Source organism: Nyctereutes procyonoides, unplaced genomic scaffold (assembly GCF_905146905.1).
Source record: "Nyctereutes procyonoides isolate TBG_1078 unplaced genomic scaffold, NYPRO_anot_genome, whole genome shotgun sequence".
Taxonomy (NCBI): Eukaryota; Metazoa; Chordata; class Mammalia; order Carnivora; family Canidae; genus Nyctereutes; species Nyctereutes procyonoides.
The window spans coordinates 18170389-18187772 of record NW_026575021.1 but is presented as its reverse complement, the minus strand read 5'-3'; the positions used below and the strand labels follow the sequence as shown (position 1 = coordinate 18187772).

The 17384-nt window shown below is 34.2% G+C and overlaps 1 protein-coding gene across 7 annotated transcripts in view; it reads right to left on the bottom strand.

Moving 5' to 3' along the window:
- ANKRD17 (ankyrin repeat domain 17) overlaps window positions 1-17384 on the bottom strand; it is a 154105-nt gene that overhangs the window by 4196 nt on the left and 132525 nt on the right. For 6 of the 7 annotated variants that reach the window (XM_055339664.1, XM_055339672.1, XM_055339707.1 and 3 more), the window contains 6 exons: window positions 16420-16591; window positions 14635-15082; window positions 13984-14139; window positions 11891-12040; window positions 8938-10571; window positions 4993-5190 (listed from right to left, as the gene is read on the bottom strand). In XM_055339664.1, the coding sequence (XP_055195639.1) occupies window positions 4993-5190; window positions 8938-10571; window positions 11891-12040; window positions 13984-14139; window positions 14635-15082; window positions 16420-16591 (2758 nt within the window). The remainder of the gene's footprint in view (window positions 1-4992; window positions 5191-8937; window positions 10572-11890; window positions 12041-13983; window positions 14140-14634; window positions 15083-16419; window positions 16592-17384) is intronic. The other variant, XM_055339681.1, reaches the window with a different exon arrangement.

Genomic DNA, 17384 nt, shown 5'->3' with positions numbered 1-17384 from the left:
GAATTGGTCCCAGGTCTTCAGGATCACGTCCTGTGCCAAAGACAGGCACTCAACCACTGAGCCACCCGGGCGTCCCAAGCACAGTGCCTCTACTTCCCAAGGTACTTTTCAGGGAATTTGGAAGACAAAGAAAAATTCATTAATAGTAGTAGCATGAAAATGTTTAAAAAAAGATTTGCAATATATATTTTAAAATGATATAGATTTGGAAAGTTCTGCAGAGATCAGTTTCATCTTACTAGTACTTGCAGAAGTCCATTTTGTCTAAATCAATAGTACCACTTTTCTCATGAATTGTAGTAATATGATTAACTAAAAAAAGAATGTGAAAGCACTTTATAAATTATTATTATAAGGATGTAGATATTATTGGGAACAAAACATGAAACTTATGAGCTTATCTGTACAAGTAAACTAAGAACTGTTTGTTTTTTTAATGATTATATTTAGTTATTTGACAGAAAGAGCATGTATGCACATACGAGGTGGGTAGGGGTAGAAGAAGCAGACTCCCCGCTGAGCCCCATGTGAAGCTCCATCCCAGGACACTGAGATCATGATCTGAGCCCAAGGCAGCAGCTTAACCAATTGAACCACCCAGGTGCCTTGAACTGTTAGTTTCTAATGAAAAATTAAAATATATCTTCTGTAGTTATAGATACATTAGCACTTCTTGACAATATTATTTTCTTTTTTTTTTAATTTATTTATTTATGATAGTCACAGAGAGAGAGAGAGAGAGAGAGAGAGAGAGGCAGAGACTTAGGCAGAGGGAGAAGCAGGCTCCATGCACCGGGAACCCGACGTGGGATTCAATCCCGGGTCTCCAGGATCGCGCCCTGAGCCAAAGGCAGGCGCCAAACCACTGTGCCACCCAGGGATCCCAGACAAAATTATTTTCAACAAATCATAAGAAAATAGAAAAGCCATATATGTATCTTTAGCAGTTACAAATATTTTTAAATTCACCTTAAAAGAAAGAATTCTAAGATGGAGGTAGGTGTAGCAGCACAAGTTTTGATTCTTCCCAAATCCTTCCATTAAAAACAAGCCAAATCCTTCCATAAAAACAAGCTACCGAGTTAGCAAAGCCAAATACCCACGGATAACATCTATACCCAAACTAAAAGTATCCAAACATATGGAAAGATCCAAGTGAATGGGGACAAATCACCAACAGCTATTAAGACCTCAGTGGTATTAGCATCTGTGTGGAAAGAAGCAATTCTCCAGACCTAAGAATAGAATAGGAAAACAAAATAGTCAAAGGTACTCAAAAGCAGAGAAGGCCAATCTGAGAAAAGCAACTGAAACCAGGAGAGTTCTGCCTATGTGTGGGTAATTGCAAAAATGTCTGAAGAAGCTGGAGCAATAGTGGCCCTATGAATTCTCAAAAATATGGCTGAAGTCTCATTCCAGGATAAAACCTCACACACCACTAAGAAACTTCTGAGAACAGATTCCAAGTTGAGCAGGAAAGGGACAATAGAAGCAAAGCAAACACAAGACCAGTCAAGAGTAAATCTATTATTTCAGCTACCCACACTCATGTACATGTACATACAAACACTCATGCATCATGGGTCATGAAGTTTCTTCCTTTCAAAATTATGTTTTTACTGTTTTTTGATTGGACAACAGTTTTATAAGACCGAATGTCAAAATGCCCCATTAACTAAATCTGCTAAGGACTGAAACTCACAGATCACAGCTAGTGATCAGTAACCAATGCATGAGCTGGTTGAGTGCTCAGATTTTAGCATTCTGAGTGGAGTAAGAGCTCAGGTGATCTCTGCCCAGCCTTTATATGCAGAAGGTTCTTGGGTATCACCAATCTATTGTCTGAGGCCTCAAGAAAGGATTTTTTTTTGCTTTCTAAAAAAATTTTTAAAGGAAGGGTCCTGTGCCTCCCATATCCCAACTTAATTTGCAGGGTCCTAATATCATATCCTCATGTTCTAAAGGGGAGGGAGTGAGAAGAGGACGGACTATATGAAGAAATATGACAAAACCTGTTCAAGTACATAAAACCAGACAAATATATTATGAAAAATAAGTCACATGCTTCTGCAGTTAGTTCTACAAAGGCATTCAGAATGGCAACTTTTAAGAAAAGTATCTGGATAAATACTGAGAACAAAATTTTGAAAGACTACAATAAATGAAAATACAAAGGTACATTCACGTAAACAAATTACCTCAAGAAGAGTTGAAAGTCTGACAAAACAAACTAAAAGGTCATTAAAAAGTAACAGTATTAAGATTTACATTAAGTGAGGAAAATGTAGACTAGCTAAAAATTCCATATTCGAGGTAAAGGCGAAAGTCTTGCCTACATCAATCACTTTAACAATAGCAAAACAATGACTGTAATTACAATTCCTTCTACATGTATGAGTTGTCCTTATACAAAAGCAAACCTATTATTTTTACTCAACAAGTGCTACTTCTTCCCCCATTCCCTGACACTTTGCCTCAAAGTCTGATGAGGAATAATAACACAGTCCAAAGAAACTCCTGACTTCTTATTAATTACAAAGGGAAAAGTGATTGAATTGACAATACAGAAACCTAGCATACAGGATCTTAACCAAATGATCAAAGTTAACAGCACCAATAATGGTACAAAGTGACATATTATGCAATATAATGAATGTTTTGAGAGAAGGATATAACACTGGCTATATACTATATTCCTGTCAAAAACACATAACCTAAATTTAATTATGAAGAAATATCAGAAAAACAAATTAAGGAGAATTTTACCAAGCCACTGACTCATAATTTTTTTAAAAAGTCTTTCTTGGAAAGACAAGGAAGTCTTAAAAGACAGTTCCAGATTATTTGACACTAAAAAGATATGGAATTGAATGCAATTTTGATCTTGATTTGAACCTTGGATGAGAGGAAATAATAAATGTGTTATTAGGACATTTGGTGAAATGTGAATATGGACTATCAGATAATATTGTCTAATGTAAAATTAGCTGAATGCTAATTGTACCATAGCTATGGAAGAAAGTTTTCTTGTTTTTAAGAAATATTATTATTTAGAGTATTTAGGGGAAAGTAGCTGGATATCTGCAACTAACTCTAAAATGGTATGGGAAAAAAATTCTACCCACCTACACACACACACACACACACACACACACACACACAGCCTCCCAGAAATAGGACCGTTGGGCCCAAGGAATGTGGCAATATGTTAACATTGGTGAATTTGAGAAAAATATAGAGTTCTTTGTACTATTCTCAAAAGTTTAAAATTATTATTTTTTAACTTAGCCCTGTAATATGTTTACATTAAGGGATTCCTGGTTCAAAGGTAGAAAAAAAAATCTAAAAAAAAAAAAGGTTTTAGGACAACTGGGGATATTTGAATAGGGACTGCATATCACATGATATTACTAATTACTATTTACACTAGGTATTTGATAATAATATTGTAGCTGAGCAAGAAAATGTCCTTATTTTTTTTAAAGATTTTATTTACTTGAGAGAGAGAGAGAGAGAGCACAGGCGGGGTGAGGAGCAGAGGCAGAAGCAGGTTCCCCATTGAGCAAGAAGCTCGACATAGGGCTCAATCCTGGAACTCCGGGATCATGATCTGAGCCAAAGGCTTAACTGACTAAGCTACCCAGCCACCCCAAAATGTCCCTAATTTTTAAGATGCACACTAAAGTTTTTAGTTCTTTTTTTTTTTTTTTTTTTTTTTTTTTTAAAATTTTTATTTATTTATGATAGTCACACAGAATGAGAGAGAGAGGCAGAGACACAGGCAGAGGGAGAAGCAGGCTCCATGCACCGGAAGCCCGACGTGGGATTCAATCCCGGGTCTCCAGGATCGTGCCCTGGGCCAAAGGCAGGCGCTAAACCGCTGCGCCACCCAGGGATCCCAAGTTTTTAGTTCTTAAGTGTTATATCTGAATCTTACTTTCAAATGGTTCAACAATAAAAAAAGCAAAGAGAATAAAATGGAGCAAAATGTTTAAAAAATTGGCAATCCTAAGGAATTATCAATTGAAAGGAATATAGATGCTTCTTAACAAAAAAGTGGGAATGTATCAATGAAAATTTTAATGACTTTAATGACATTTTGTATCACTTAGCAGTGTATTAGAAAACCTAACCTATATTGGTTGCATTGTTACAAAAAGCACGTTTTTCAACAGTAACAAATGAACATACATCCAAACAAATAAAAAAAAATAAAAAAATTTAAAAAAACAATGAAAAGCCCACACACTGAACTTATAGGGCAAAACAACCTATTATACTTTGTGCATTTCATCCAAAAATTTCAGAGTTTATTTCCGAAAAAAGTAATAAACATAAGTATATTAAAGCAATAAACATGATATCTAAAGAAATAAGCGTTAATATCAATAAGTATGTTTTTACTATGCTTAAAAACATTCTCTGCTTCTAAGAATCCCTTCTATTTTAAAGATTACCAAAAAATTTTAGGTTAACATTTTCCAATGAGCAGTCGATTCCCTTTTCTCCCAATTACTATTTTTTCATAAACATGAAAACCAAAAACTATCCTTATTTTTATATATAAATAAGTGAATATGAATCACATATATGTAGATATCTTAAGGAATAGATTTATTCCTACATGGTTTAGTTTCAGCTCAACATACTCAGAAGACACTGATTCAGCTCCGTTACATATTTATGAATAAAAATTAATTTTAAGAGGAGTCTAAGAAAACACTAAGCAGGTACAATCACTCAAAAATTATTGACTTTATAAGTTATTTATAATAAATTATTTATAATTACTGATTTTAGACTTTTTAATCATTTGCTATTTACAACAATGTTTGCTCCTCTGTTCCCATTTCATTAGTCTTGATATATTCAAGACTTATTCAAAGTTCTTAAATCATTTTTTACTTTCTATTTTCCCCCTTAAAACCTTTTGCTTTTAAGGAAACATATATACAAACTCTTCTTAATGGAATTACAATGTATAATACTCACCATTCGATGCTGATGAACATGGAGTCAACAAACTAAGTGGGGAAAAATGTTGTCTGTTAAAGTTAGCAGCTGTGGGTGCTCCTCCAAGGGGTGCCCCAGGTCCATACATTTGACCTCCTGAAAGATTTGAGGCAAAGTTTCCCAAATGTGTAGAAGAAGGTGTTACAGAACCATATGGTGAGTCCATATTGACAATACCTATAATTAAAAGATAATTTATAATAGTTGCCTGTAGAAGAAAAAAAATTTTAAAAACCTAAAATTCCAATAAGTCCCTAATACCCCCAAATATTTTATATTGCTAAAAAAAAGTCTCCTTGCTTATTCTTCCAGACTATTGACTCATCATTTCCCCCTCTATAAAGGTAACTATAAAAAAGGAACAATTATCAAGGAAATTTATTTTTATATTTAATTTTCTTATCTGATATTTTAATAGTTATTATAGAGTACATGTAGATTTAATATCAACATTGGAATTTAAAAGACTTAATGGCCAAGGAATTACATAAAAATTTATCTTTAAAAAACTCAGGGGGAGAGAGGGATGATTAGGCCAAGCACAGACAGTTTTAAGACACCGAAAAAACTCTGTATGATACCACACTGGTGGATGCGTGTCATTAGGCATTTGTTCAAATCCACAGAAGTATAATGCCAAGAGTAAACACGAATGTAAACTATGGACTCTGGATGATACTGATATGTTAATAAAGGTCATCAATTCTAACACATGTACCACTCTGGTGAGGAATGCTGATAATAGAAGATGCTATACCTGTTCCCTTTATTTGGGAAATCTCTACTTTTCTCTCAATTTCCTCTGTACTTTTCTGAGAACCTAGAAGGGCAGCTATTAAAAAAAAAAAGTCTTAAAAAAAAATTAAGAGGGAAAAACATGGCTACACTTCTACAATGAAGAGGTAAGATGATTAGCAGTTTAACTAAGTGGCCATTCTTTCTTTTTTTTTTTTTTTACATAGTTAATAATGAAACAATCTTCATTAAGTGCCTCCTGATGTAATGCAGCGTGAGGTTCAAAACATCACCCATCCGATGTTCCTGCCAAGAATGTTTCATCTGAATGTAATCATGGACTTAGGAAACAGATGAATCTAATTTAAAATGTGGGACATTTCTTCAGAACAACTGGACTCTTCAAAGGATTCAATGTCAAGAAAAACAAAGGAAGGTAGTGAGATATTTTAGACTGGGAAGATACCACAGAGACATAACAACCAAAAGCAGTGTGTGAACCCCCCTGATTGAATCTTGGATCAAAAGTAAAAAAAAAAAACAAAAAAAAAAACACAGGCATAATGGATATATTTGAGATGATGGTACTGAATATTAGGTGGTATTGCTGAATTAATGTTAATTTTCTTGAGTGTAGTAATAGTGATAGAGTTGTAAAGGCAAACATGTCTGTTTTGTTGACCTGAAGTGAGTCATAGTCTCCTCCAATGGACTCTACAATTAAACTTCAATGCTAATTTTGGCTCTAAATCAAGTGCACACTCCCCAAAATCTCACCTCTCTTATAGAGCTGGCCTTTTTTCTATACCTTTCCATAAAGTAACAATTTATTTCTTTTTTCTCTGAATCTTAATTTTAGTCTTTCTCACACAGCACCTGGATTTCATATTTTTTGAAAAGTGAAATATTTTCAATTTCAACTATGATAAAAATGAAATATAAAAACATTTCCAATGCATTAGGATATAACACTTTAAATTATATTTATTCAAACATTTTGGTACTCAAGAGAAATTATGTTATTTTGAAAGTACACAAATATTTCAATTAACACCAGGTAAAGAAATATTTACTGACCATGTTCATTACATTGTATTCATATGTCATAGAAATAGGCAAAAATAACATTCAGTTCCCATTAAATTTAGAAATTTTTAGTCCCAGGATGTCATCTCTTCAGTAACACAGATCAGGTTGGCAACCTTTCTGCAAAAGGCTGAATAGTATATTTCAGACTATCATTACAGCATGAAAGTAGCTACAACACGACATGTAAATGAATGGGCATGGCTGTGTTCCAATAAAACTTTACTTATGAACACTGGTTTTAATTTTAATTTCTTATTTTTTATGTCACATACTATTTAAAATTTTTTTTAAATCATTAAAGCATCTTACACTATTATTGAATCTCAATTTTAAAAAGTTACAAATGTAAAGACAGGCAGCAGGCCATATTTGGCCCATGGACGATAGTTTGTATATCTCTGGCATGGCTTATCTTTAACTATTTGAAATGATCATATTAAAACACATAGCTCTAGAGATGCAACTTGGTATCCTGGATTGAACACTGCAACAGAAAAAGGACATTACTGGAAAAACTGGTGAAATCTGAATAAAGTCTATAGTCTAACTTAGTTAATTATACTGTACCAATATTAATTTCCTAGTTTTAATAAATAAAGGGTTATATAAAATATTTGAATTAGGGGAAGATGGGGTAATTATAGACTCTTCCATAAAGAGAAAAATATTTCAAAGTAAACAGTTAAAAAAAAAATCACTTATCCAAACCAAGAGATCTTTATATCCTCTCTAAGTATCAGTATTGTCCAATAGAACTTGCTATAACAGATATATCAGATATCTGTACTGTCCTTTATGGTAGCCGCTAGACATTTATGTTTATTAAGTGCTTGAAATATGGCCTGCTTAAAAGCTGCTATAGAAAACAGTATGGCGAGTCCTCAAAAAATTAAAAATAGGACTGCTATATATGATCCAACAATTCCACTTCTCAAAATATAACCAAAGGTAACAGAAATACTAACTCAAAAGATATCTGCATTCACATGTTCATAGTAGCATTATTACAAAAGCCAAGGACATGGAAACAACTGAAGTGTCCATTACCCAGAAGAATGAATAAAGATGTTGTGATGCACATGTACATGCATGCACATACCCACACACAGAGGAATATTATTCAGCCGTAAAAAGTAAGGAAATCCTGCCATGTGCAACAACATGGATGGACCCTGAGGGCATCATGGTAAGTGAAATAAGTCAGACAGAGACAAATATTGTATGATCTCACAGATGTGGAATCTAAAAACAAATTCATAGAAAAGGAGATCTGATTTGTGGTTATAGGAAGTGGGGAGTAGAAGGAAGGAAAATTGAAGTAGGATGATCAAAAGGTTTAAAGTTCCAGTTATAGAGTAAATAAGTATTAGAGATATAATATACAACATGATGACTATAGTTAACACTGCTGCGTGACATATATGAAAGTTTTTAAGACAGTAAAACCCTAAGAGTTCTCATCACAAAGAAATATAAGTTTTTTCCTTTTTTCTTCTTGTACCTATATGATGATGGATGGTAATTAAACTTATTACGATAATCATTTCACAATATGTATAAGTCAAATCATTATGCTGTACACCTTAAACCTATATAAGTGATGTCAATACTATTGCAATAAAACTAGAAAACAAATTTTTAAAAATATGGCCAGCTTGACTGAGAGAAATTTCTATATTTAAATAGCACATATGATTAGTAGCTACCTTATTAAAACTCTGTGGCTCTATATTTTTCTCATTATTTTAAAAACAAAAAGAAATGAAATCAAATTTTAAAAAGTTTTGTTTTTTAAAACAAAGCAAACTTTCCATGGCATTATCTTATTAAATTAAAACATAAGAAACTTTTATTTTGAGAGAGAAAAATATACCTGAAATTGATGGGAAATTCAAGATAAAATCCACTGTGGCTTCTAAAAAGTTTTTTTTTTTTTAATGCCATACTCGACACATCTAATACTCAACAGCATTTAACTTAACTGAATACAACAATCTCTATTTGGCCCAGTCATAGAATAAAAATATTAGAAAATGACCAAACGTTTACAATATCACTTGTAAGTGAAGAGTTGCAGAATGTGAGAAAAAACAAACTCACCTGAGGGACTTGGAGTGGGTCTCTGCAATGGTGGTCTAAAACCTGGAGCTTTGGAAGTATCAGACTGATGTAAAGGATCTGAATTTGGCAAATATGAGGACTTTCCTGATAGCATAGATTCTGGTGTTGACTGAGATGAAACAACAGATCCTCCCCAGAAGGCATGAGCAGAAGTAGGGCTGTTTTCAAACAATGTGCTAAAGGGCCCAAAAGGTAAGGGGGTACTGAAATTGGGAGCAATAGGCTTATTTGCTGGATGTACTGAATTTTGACAAGCACTTTGTGTACTTAAGGTTGAAGGTAGCTGGACAGAAGAGGGAACACTGTGAGGTCTTTTAATGTGATTGACACTGAGGACTGCGACAGATGAATTTTGCACTGGAGCTGGATTCTTGTGAGGGGCAGTTGTGCCATGAGAGGGTGGTCTGATAGCAGGGGTTTCCATTTTAGGAGCAGGCTGGGAGCATCCCATTTGTGTCTGAGGCATAGGGTAAGTTACTGGGGCAGTAGAAGGCACCGCCACTGGAGCAGAACTTGTTACTAAAGGAGGAACAGTCATTCTAACTTCCGGGGGAGGAACCTGAGACTGCTGAAGAGGTGGTCTTGGCTCCTGAGAAACAGATCCCGGAGGTTGTTGCTGATTAGAATGAACTGATGAACTCCCAGAAGAACTGCTGCTGTTTGAAAGTCTACTGTTTGTTGTTTCTACTACTGGTGGACTACCTGCTTCCTGTTCAGAGGAAGATGCCCCTTTATTTGGAGATGCTGTTCCACAATCCAAAGGGCTGTTTCTAGAAACCCCTCCTGACTGGGCTGGTGGTGATGGGGAAGATGGGGATGATACTGGGTAGTGTTCTTTGGCAGTAGGCATAGGATATGTGGCATTTGTGGGTGCAGTGCTGTTGTTGCTTGCTGTGGTTGTGACTGTTGTGGTGGTGGCATTCGATGTCTTCACAACTGTGACAAAAAGCTGCCTTCTGACAGAAGGTGAACTTGGACTGCCATTTGTAGATGTACCAGGCACCGTTGAAGCTGATGAACTGGTTGTAGTTGTTGGACTTGAAGTTAAAGAACCTGCTGAATTCACCTGAGAACCACTGCTATTCTGATTGCTATGGCGAGGCACCATGTGAGGCTTAGGCGAGTTAGTAGCTCTGGCAGGGCTCAAAGGCCTGACAGGAAAAGGACCCCAAGTGGATTGAGCTGGTGGAAAAGTACCTCCAAAGTGGGTCATGGGCAACCTTGGTGGACGGATCTGCTGGAAAGTCTGAGCAGCAAGCAAAGCATGTGCAAACTGTGGAGGAGGATATGCTAATGGAAGAGAAACTGGAAAACCAGGCCTCACATTATTCACTGGGTTCTTAATGGTTTTATGAGTAGATGCAGAAGAAATTGCAGGCACAGTGAGTGCTGTGGCAGTTTGAGATGTTGATGACAGAGCTACAGTTGTCATTTTAATTCCCATTAAGGAACTGTTAGCAGCAGTGGTGGTAGGTGCTGATGACCCTATTTTGGAATTTGCTGAGGAGCTTTTCAAACGATTCTTTGGAATAAGTTCATCAATTTCTTTGTCTGGATCCTTGATCAGAGCATTGATTAACTGAGTTGCTTGTCTTGTTGATTCAGTGCCACCCCTATAAATTGACCAAAAAAACAAATTAGGCCCAATTTCCTCTACTTTTTAATAGGTTAAGCCTAAATTAATTCGTTTATGTGTACACACACATACAGAGAATAATAAATGTTAAGCAGTAATTGTCTGACTACTCTTGAAATATTCTGCAAAGCAATAAACTCTCTGGACATGCCACTATATTTTTCAATGGGACAGTAAATGACTTTTTAAAAATGCATTTTACTTTTGTTTCCTTAGACTAAGAAGTCATTTTCCTACTATAAAATACATTACAGTTAGAGAAACCGCTGTACTTAAAAGCCTGTGTAATCCATAATGGCACTGTAAAGTTAAATAGTTGATCAATGTTAAAAGCAAATACATGTAGACAAAGAAGAACAACAACGAAAGAGTAAGAAAACAGTATTTTATTTTAAATCCTGGTACCTAAAATGGCCCCATCTACGACTGATTTCTATTACTATAATGATTCCTATAATTCCTCTGGAAAGATGTCTCAAAGTGAGAGAGGAATCTTAATGATGCTAACAATGGCCATAAGGTCAAACCCTAGTGTTAGATCTTCAGGAAAATATTTGATTGTAAGGAAAGCCTTATGGGAACACTAAAGGGAAATTATTCATAAAGGGTATCTGCTTCCCTCTTCTCTAGATAAGGCAGGTTGTGACTACCCACCTATCCCAGGAAAGGCAAAAACAAGATAGGAGAGGAAGGTGAGTACAAAATAGAGATGGCTGTCTCCTTCTAGGAAGGTTATATAACTATCAGACCTGCAATGGGTCATCTGCATCTCACAACCAAACTTAATGACTTGTTAGAATATCTTTATTTTAAGGGTATTCAGATACAGACATAATCAATAGAAGATAAATATCCACTTTAGATTTTATATCTATGACTGAATTCATATTCTAAGGATACAATCCCAGAATAATAAATCTCAAAAGCTATTATAAGAGGAAAAAGGGAAACCTATTGCTTAAAATGGGTAAGAAACCTATTCATTCTTAAAAAGTCTCAGAATAAAATTTTAAGAATGTCATATGAACAGTTTATGTAAGGAAAAGATTATCTAAACCTCTGTCACACACACACACAAAAGAAAAATTCCTTTAAAGCCCTTTGAAATATTTCATAAGGGCACGTGAATTACGAGAAAAAATTGTAAAGGTTATCTTCTCTAATACTAATCAAATTCCCATTTTTAAAAGTAGGCTATTAAACTCAAAGTTCCACTGAAAACTCAAATGCTTGTATTTCATTAAGACATAGTATAATAAAACACAAAGAGAGAAAACATAAGAGACAAAGTTTTGCCTTATAGTTATTATCCGGTCTCCTGTCTTGTCTTTCTGCTTATCAATATCTATGTGTGCACCAGTGAACTCTCGAATAGCATTAATATTACAGCCTCCTCTTCCAATCACTCTGGATATCACAGTTGACGGAACAGATACTTTCTTTGACCTGTTTAAAAGTTGCAAAGATAAATTGAGATTTATCATTAGTATCAGTGGTTATAATTAAAATATAAGGAGAGAGGCTTACTAAAATATACTTCTTTGAATACGGAATAGATTATTGTTGAGTCAGCCTCCTCTATCTATTCTTACTCTAAGTGATAAAAGGCATCTAAGAGTGACAGGAGAGAGACAGAGTGGAAAGTGCGTGAGCAAGTGCTTTACGATAGCTTCCCATTACCAAAGACGGTTTGTTTTTTGACATTCATCTTTCATTAGTATCTATAAAGCACATACTATGCAGACATGCACTGTGTTAATGCAAATACTAATGGCAAATAAGATAAACGCAGGTTCCTGCCCACAGTATTAACTATGTAGACACCAAGTAGGAAAACCACAACACCACACCACAAGTGCTCTAATAGGGTATCATAAAGACACACTGGTTGGGGCACCTAATCCAGCCTGAAGAAAAAAAAAAAAAGGCTTCTTGTGGGCACTTCTGGGTGTTTGACTCAGATTCTTTTTATTCTCTAATATATAACTGAAAGGATGATATTAAAAATGCATTGTTTCCTTGCTTTCTTTTAGAGGTATTAAAATGATTATCCACAAACATGGAAACTTGCTAAAGGATGTTTAATCATGTGAGGAAAAAGATGACCCTGCTGGAATTTCAAAAAAGCAAAACCTGTCTAACACTTACAAAATGCTTTACAATTCTAAATATTCACAATTCAGAAAAGTTACATATATATTTCTGACCAGCCTTAATTAAAGAATGCCTCTAATAGAAATATAGTATAAATATCAATAAATTTAGAGAATGAGCCAACCATGCTTTATTGGCCAAGTAAATTATTTATTCAGAATGGGAGATTAAATATTAAATTAAAATGATGTATATTTTAAAAGGTAAGGTATGACCCCTGCCCTTTTATGTACATAACTAAGTTACTTGATAATTCCTTTCTCTCCAAAGGGCAAAATAATCAGTCAGTGATCATTATCTTCAAATTACCTATGAATTTCTTAGTATACCACAATATAAAATACATGCAGAATAACTGAATTATCTTACTTTTGTATAGATAATACTCTAATGTTATGATTGATTTCAGTTAGTTCAACAGAGTGTATATACATGAATGAGTGTATGTATATGTGAATGAATATGAGAGAGAGAGACAAATGAAGATAGAGATCGTGGTGGGGGGAGGCTTTGGTTAAAAGTACAAAAAAATGTACAGTGCATTTCGGGATTAATAGAAGTCATAAGTTTGGTTTATTATAGCTCTTATTTCAAATAATCAAGAGCTTAATTTTTTTATTGAAATTTCCACAAAGTTCTTTAAAACAGGTTATCAAAAACTGAAAATAGACATTCTGTGGTATCTTACCACCTCTTAGTTTCTGAGATATTGTTTTACTTTTGATATATATAATTCAAAAAAATCTCAAGCAAAATATAATCAAATATTTCAGTCCTAAAATCCTTCAAATAAAGGCATCCTGTGGCTTAAAGACAAGAATAGTTTAAAACCAATACTTATTCATTCTTCAGATATTTACAAGTATGTAAAAGATACCACATACTGGGCTGTGATATTAGAAAGTTGATTAAGACACAATCTATTATTAACTTAAAGAACTTAAATTAGTTCTCTACCAAACAGCAATACCTGGGGGTCAAGCAGGTATGAGAATGATCCATGTAATTTTTTTGTAAAGTCTAGGTACTTTTTATGTAAAATCTCCTAATTTTAAAAGTATTGACGTTTGTTTCCCCATCTAAAATATGGTGTAAGCTATCTCTGTTGGCTAGATTTGGCCTTGGACCATCAGTTTGTTTGCAACCTTTGGCATAGTTAGAGGAATCTAACAGTAAGGTAAACAATACTTCACATAAAAAGAATGAGAAAAACAATTAAAGAATTGAACACTCACCTTCTTACAACTTCCTTCCATCCTTCTTCCCTCTTTTGTCCACGCTTAGGACTTGCTACTGTTAACTTCCCATTTGGAGAGGAAAGGGGAGATGGGCCAGATTTTGTGCAAGTAGACAGAGAATTACTGGTTACTTCATTGACCGTTTCTGACAATCTTTAACAGAGGGAGGAAAATACATTAGATATAGAACAAATGAAGAATTTTAAATGACAGAGGCAATTTGTTACATAATTTTATTCTTTTATTTATTGTTGGAATAAATATGGTAAACAAATGAGGAACTCATTTTTCACTTTTCAATATTATTATACCATGAAGAGCCAATTTTTAAGAAAATACTATTGAGAGGTCAAAATCAGTAGAGTTGAATTATAACAATAATCCTGAGAAACCATAATCAATACTTTTTGTGGGCTAAAATTTAACAACCAAAATAAAGAAGTTACGTAGTAAAAATAATTTTATCTTTCATTAACACAAACTTCAGCTATTTTGCTTATTCTTCAACTAAAATGAAATGGTGACTTCTTTAGCACAAAGACAAACCCTTATTTTGCCAATTGCTTATTTGCTTGCCTTACTAAAAAGTTCATCAGCAAGGTATTTCATCTTGTACTATAAATAATAAAAATGAAAATTGTAACTAACTTTATTGAAGCCTTGCCAGAAACAGATTTTCTCTCCTCCTTTGGAAATGTCACCAGAACTGATGGCTGTTTCTTGCTGGTCATAGTGGTGGTTACCACTGCAGGTGAATGATTGTCACTCTTTCGGCTGCTGTTGCTGTTACTACTTTCATCACTGCAGCTGGAAATCCTCATGTTATCACTGTCCCCACTCTCGCTGGTACTGCTGCTCTTGGACTCGCCGTTTACCTTCTCTGGCTGACTATATGAGATTGGTAGTGGATCATCAAATATAATCTGAACATTTTCTGGAGTAATTTTATTTTTCCTGTTTTTCCTCTTTGAACTGGTTGTAGTTATGGTGTTATTTCTTTTACCATGGGAACCTGCCAAAGTTGTCCAGGTTGCAGATATACCTATGGTAGTAGTAGTTGTGGCACTTGGAGGCTCTGTCAAGACTTCAGGCTCATCTGTAAAAGTAGCAATGCCAGCAATACCAAATTAGTAAGTTCTAAGCATTTTTAGAATATATTTAGCTTTAAGCACTTGAAGAACAATAGTCAGGAGTTACTTTGCAACTACTGGATAACTATGTAAAGTCATCAATCATTCCGGCATTCATTAGAAATGAGATGGATATGGCATCTATTCTCCTCTCTGTGCCTAAATCCTAAACAATAGTAGGCAGTTATAAAAAATATTTTGGGGACAATTTGGGAAATATGAAATGTATATTACATATTATGTAATTATTGTATTTCATGGGTGTAATAATGTTATTATGGTTACATAAATAATGTTTTTCTGAGAAATACATAGTTAAGTATTTAGTGGTGATTCTGCATGGGGTGTCCAACTTACATGTAATATGTTCAAAAAGAAGAAAAAAGATGAACTAATGTGCCCAAATGTTACAAGAATCTAGGTGACAGAAAGGTACTCACCATACTAATCCATAAAGTTTTTTTGTAGTTTGGAGATTTTTCAAAATAAAAGGCTGAAGGAGCGGAAATCACACACACACACACACACACACACACACACACGGTTGTTTAATAGCAATGGTTTCTCCTCATAAAATTTTCATATGAAATAATCCTTTAGTTAGAACCTAGTTAAAATAATTCCTTCATTTTGAGAAAAAAATATAAATGTGGTTACGATAATAAATAATATTATGGAATTGCTCAATTTCTAAGGTATTACAAATGGTATTGTGATTATGCAAGCAAATGTCATTCCTAGGTTATATGTTGGAAGTTTTGTAGGTGCAATGTCAGGATATCTACAACTTACTTTCAGACAGCTTAGAGGAAAATATGCATATATATTGAGAGAGAAAATATAAAGCAAATACGGTAAAATGTTTATTTTAAAAATCTAGATGGAGGGTATTCAGGTGTTCATTTTATTATTCTTTCAACTTGTCTGTAGCTTTGAAATTCTTTTTTTTTTTTTTTTTTTTAATTCATGATAGAGAGAGAGAGAAAGAGGCAGAGACACAGGCAGAGGGAGAAGCAGGCTCCATGCGGGGGCCCGACGCGGGACTCGGTCCCGGGACTCCAGGATCGCGTCCTGGGCCAAAGGCCGGCGCCAAACCACCGAGCCACCCAGGGATCCCCGTGTAGCTTTGAAATTCTTCAAAATAAAAAGCGAGGGAGAAGTCAATAAATAAAAATAGCATATAAATATTATAAGGGCTTAATGACTTAGAAATCTACTTTTACCTTAACTTTTTGATATTTAAGGAAATATAATTCTGAATATATTACGTGAATAAAATTAGATGGTAACTTAGAGAAAATACCTTCAACTTTATGCTTTTCTTTTTCTTGAGCAGCTTGGAGTTCAAAGTTCTCTTTATTTTTGGCTTCAATTTCTTCTAGTTTTCTTCTTTGTTCTTCCTTTTTCTTTCGTCTCTTCTCCTTTCTTTTTTCTCTTTTGGCAGCCAAAGCCAGCCTTCGGCTTTCTTCTCTTAACTGTTAAACGATCAATAAAACAGATTTACCTTGTAAAAAAAAAAAAGTTTTCACATACTAGTCATTTTATCATAAGGGAACTAAAATACTACAAAATCCAAAATCATCTAGTTCAATTTATTGTTTGATCAAGATCATAATCAAGTCGCTGTAAAGAGAAAATATTTTTACATGTCGAGATCAAATTAATGATAAAAACCAATCTAACTTTAAAATGGGTGAATGATACATAGCTTTGTAATCACTTAAGAAGAAATATAAATAAAGAAAAAATATAAGTAAAGATAAGTTACCATGTTTTGTTCATTAATTTTGCAAAACTAAGAAAGATATATCAACAAAAGTTTGGGAAAATTAGTTCCTTTCCTAGACCACTGTGGGTATAAATATTTACATTTTAGGAAAGGTAATTCGAAAACTTCCTATGAAAATTTTAAGCTGCTTATCCTAACAATTTATTCTATAAAATGGCTGTAATAAAAAAAATTCCACTGTAAAACTGATTATAATGGCAATAAATGGGAACAAGGTAAATCCAGCAATGCCAAGGGTAGGGGGAAAAAGGTAACAGAAGTATACACTCACAAAATACTCGACAGCTATTACAAGTGTTATATACTTGGTATTCTGCTCCCAAATTATACTGGCTAGAAGAAAAGAATATACATTGCAGACCAATGATCCCACTTATTGGGAAGGGAACCCTTTTTATGGCTTTATTTGTAGAAATTGAGAAAAAAACTGAAGAGGATACAAATCAAAGCTATTGAGTACTCTCGAATGGGACTGGAAG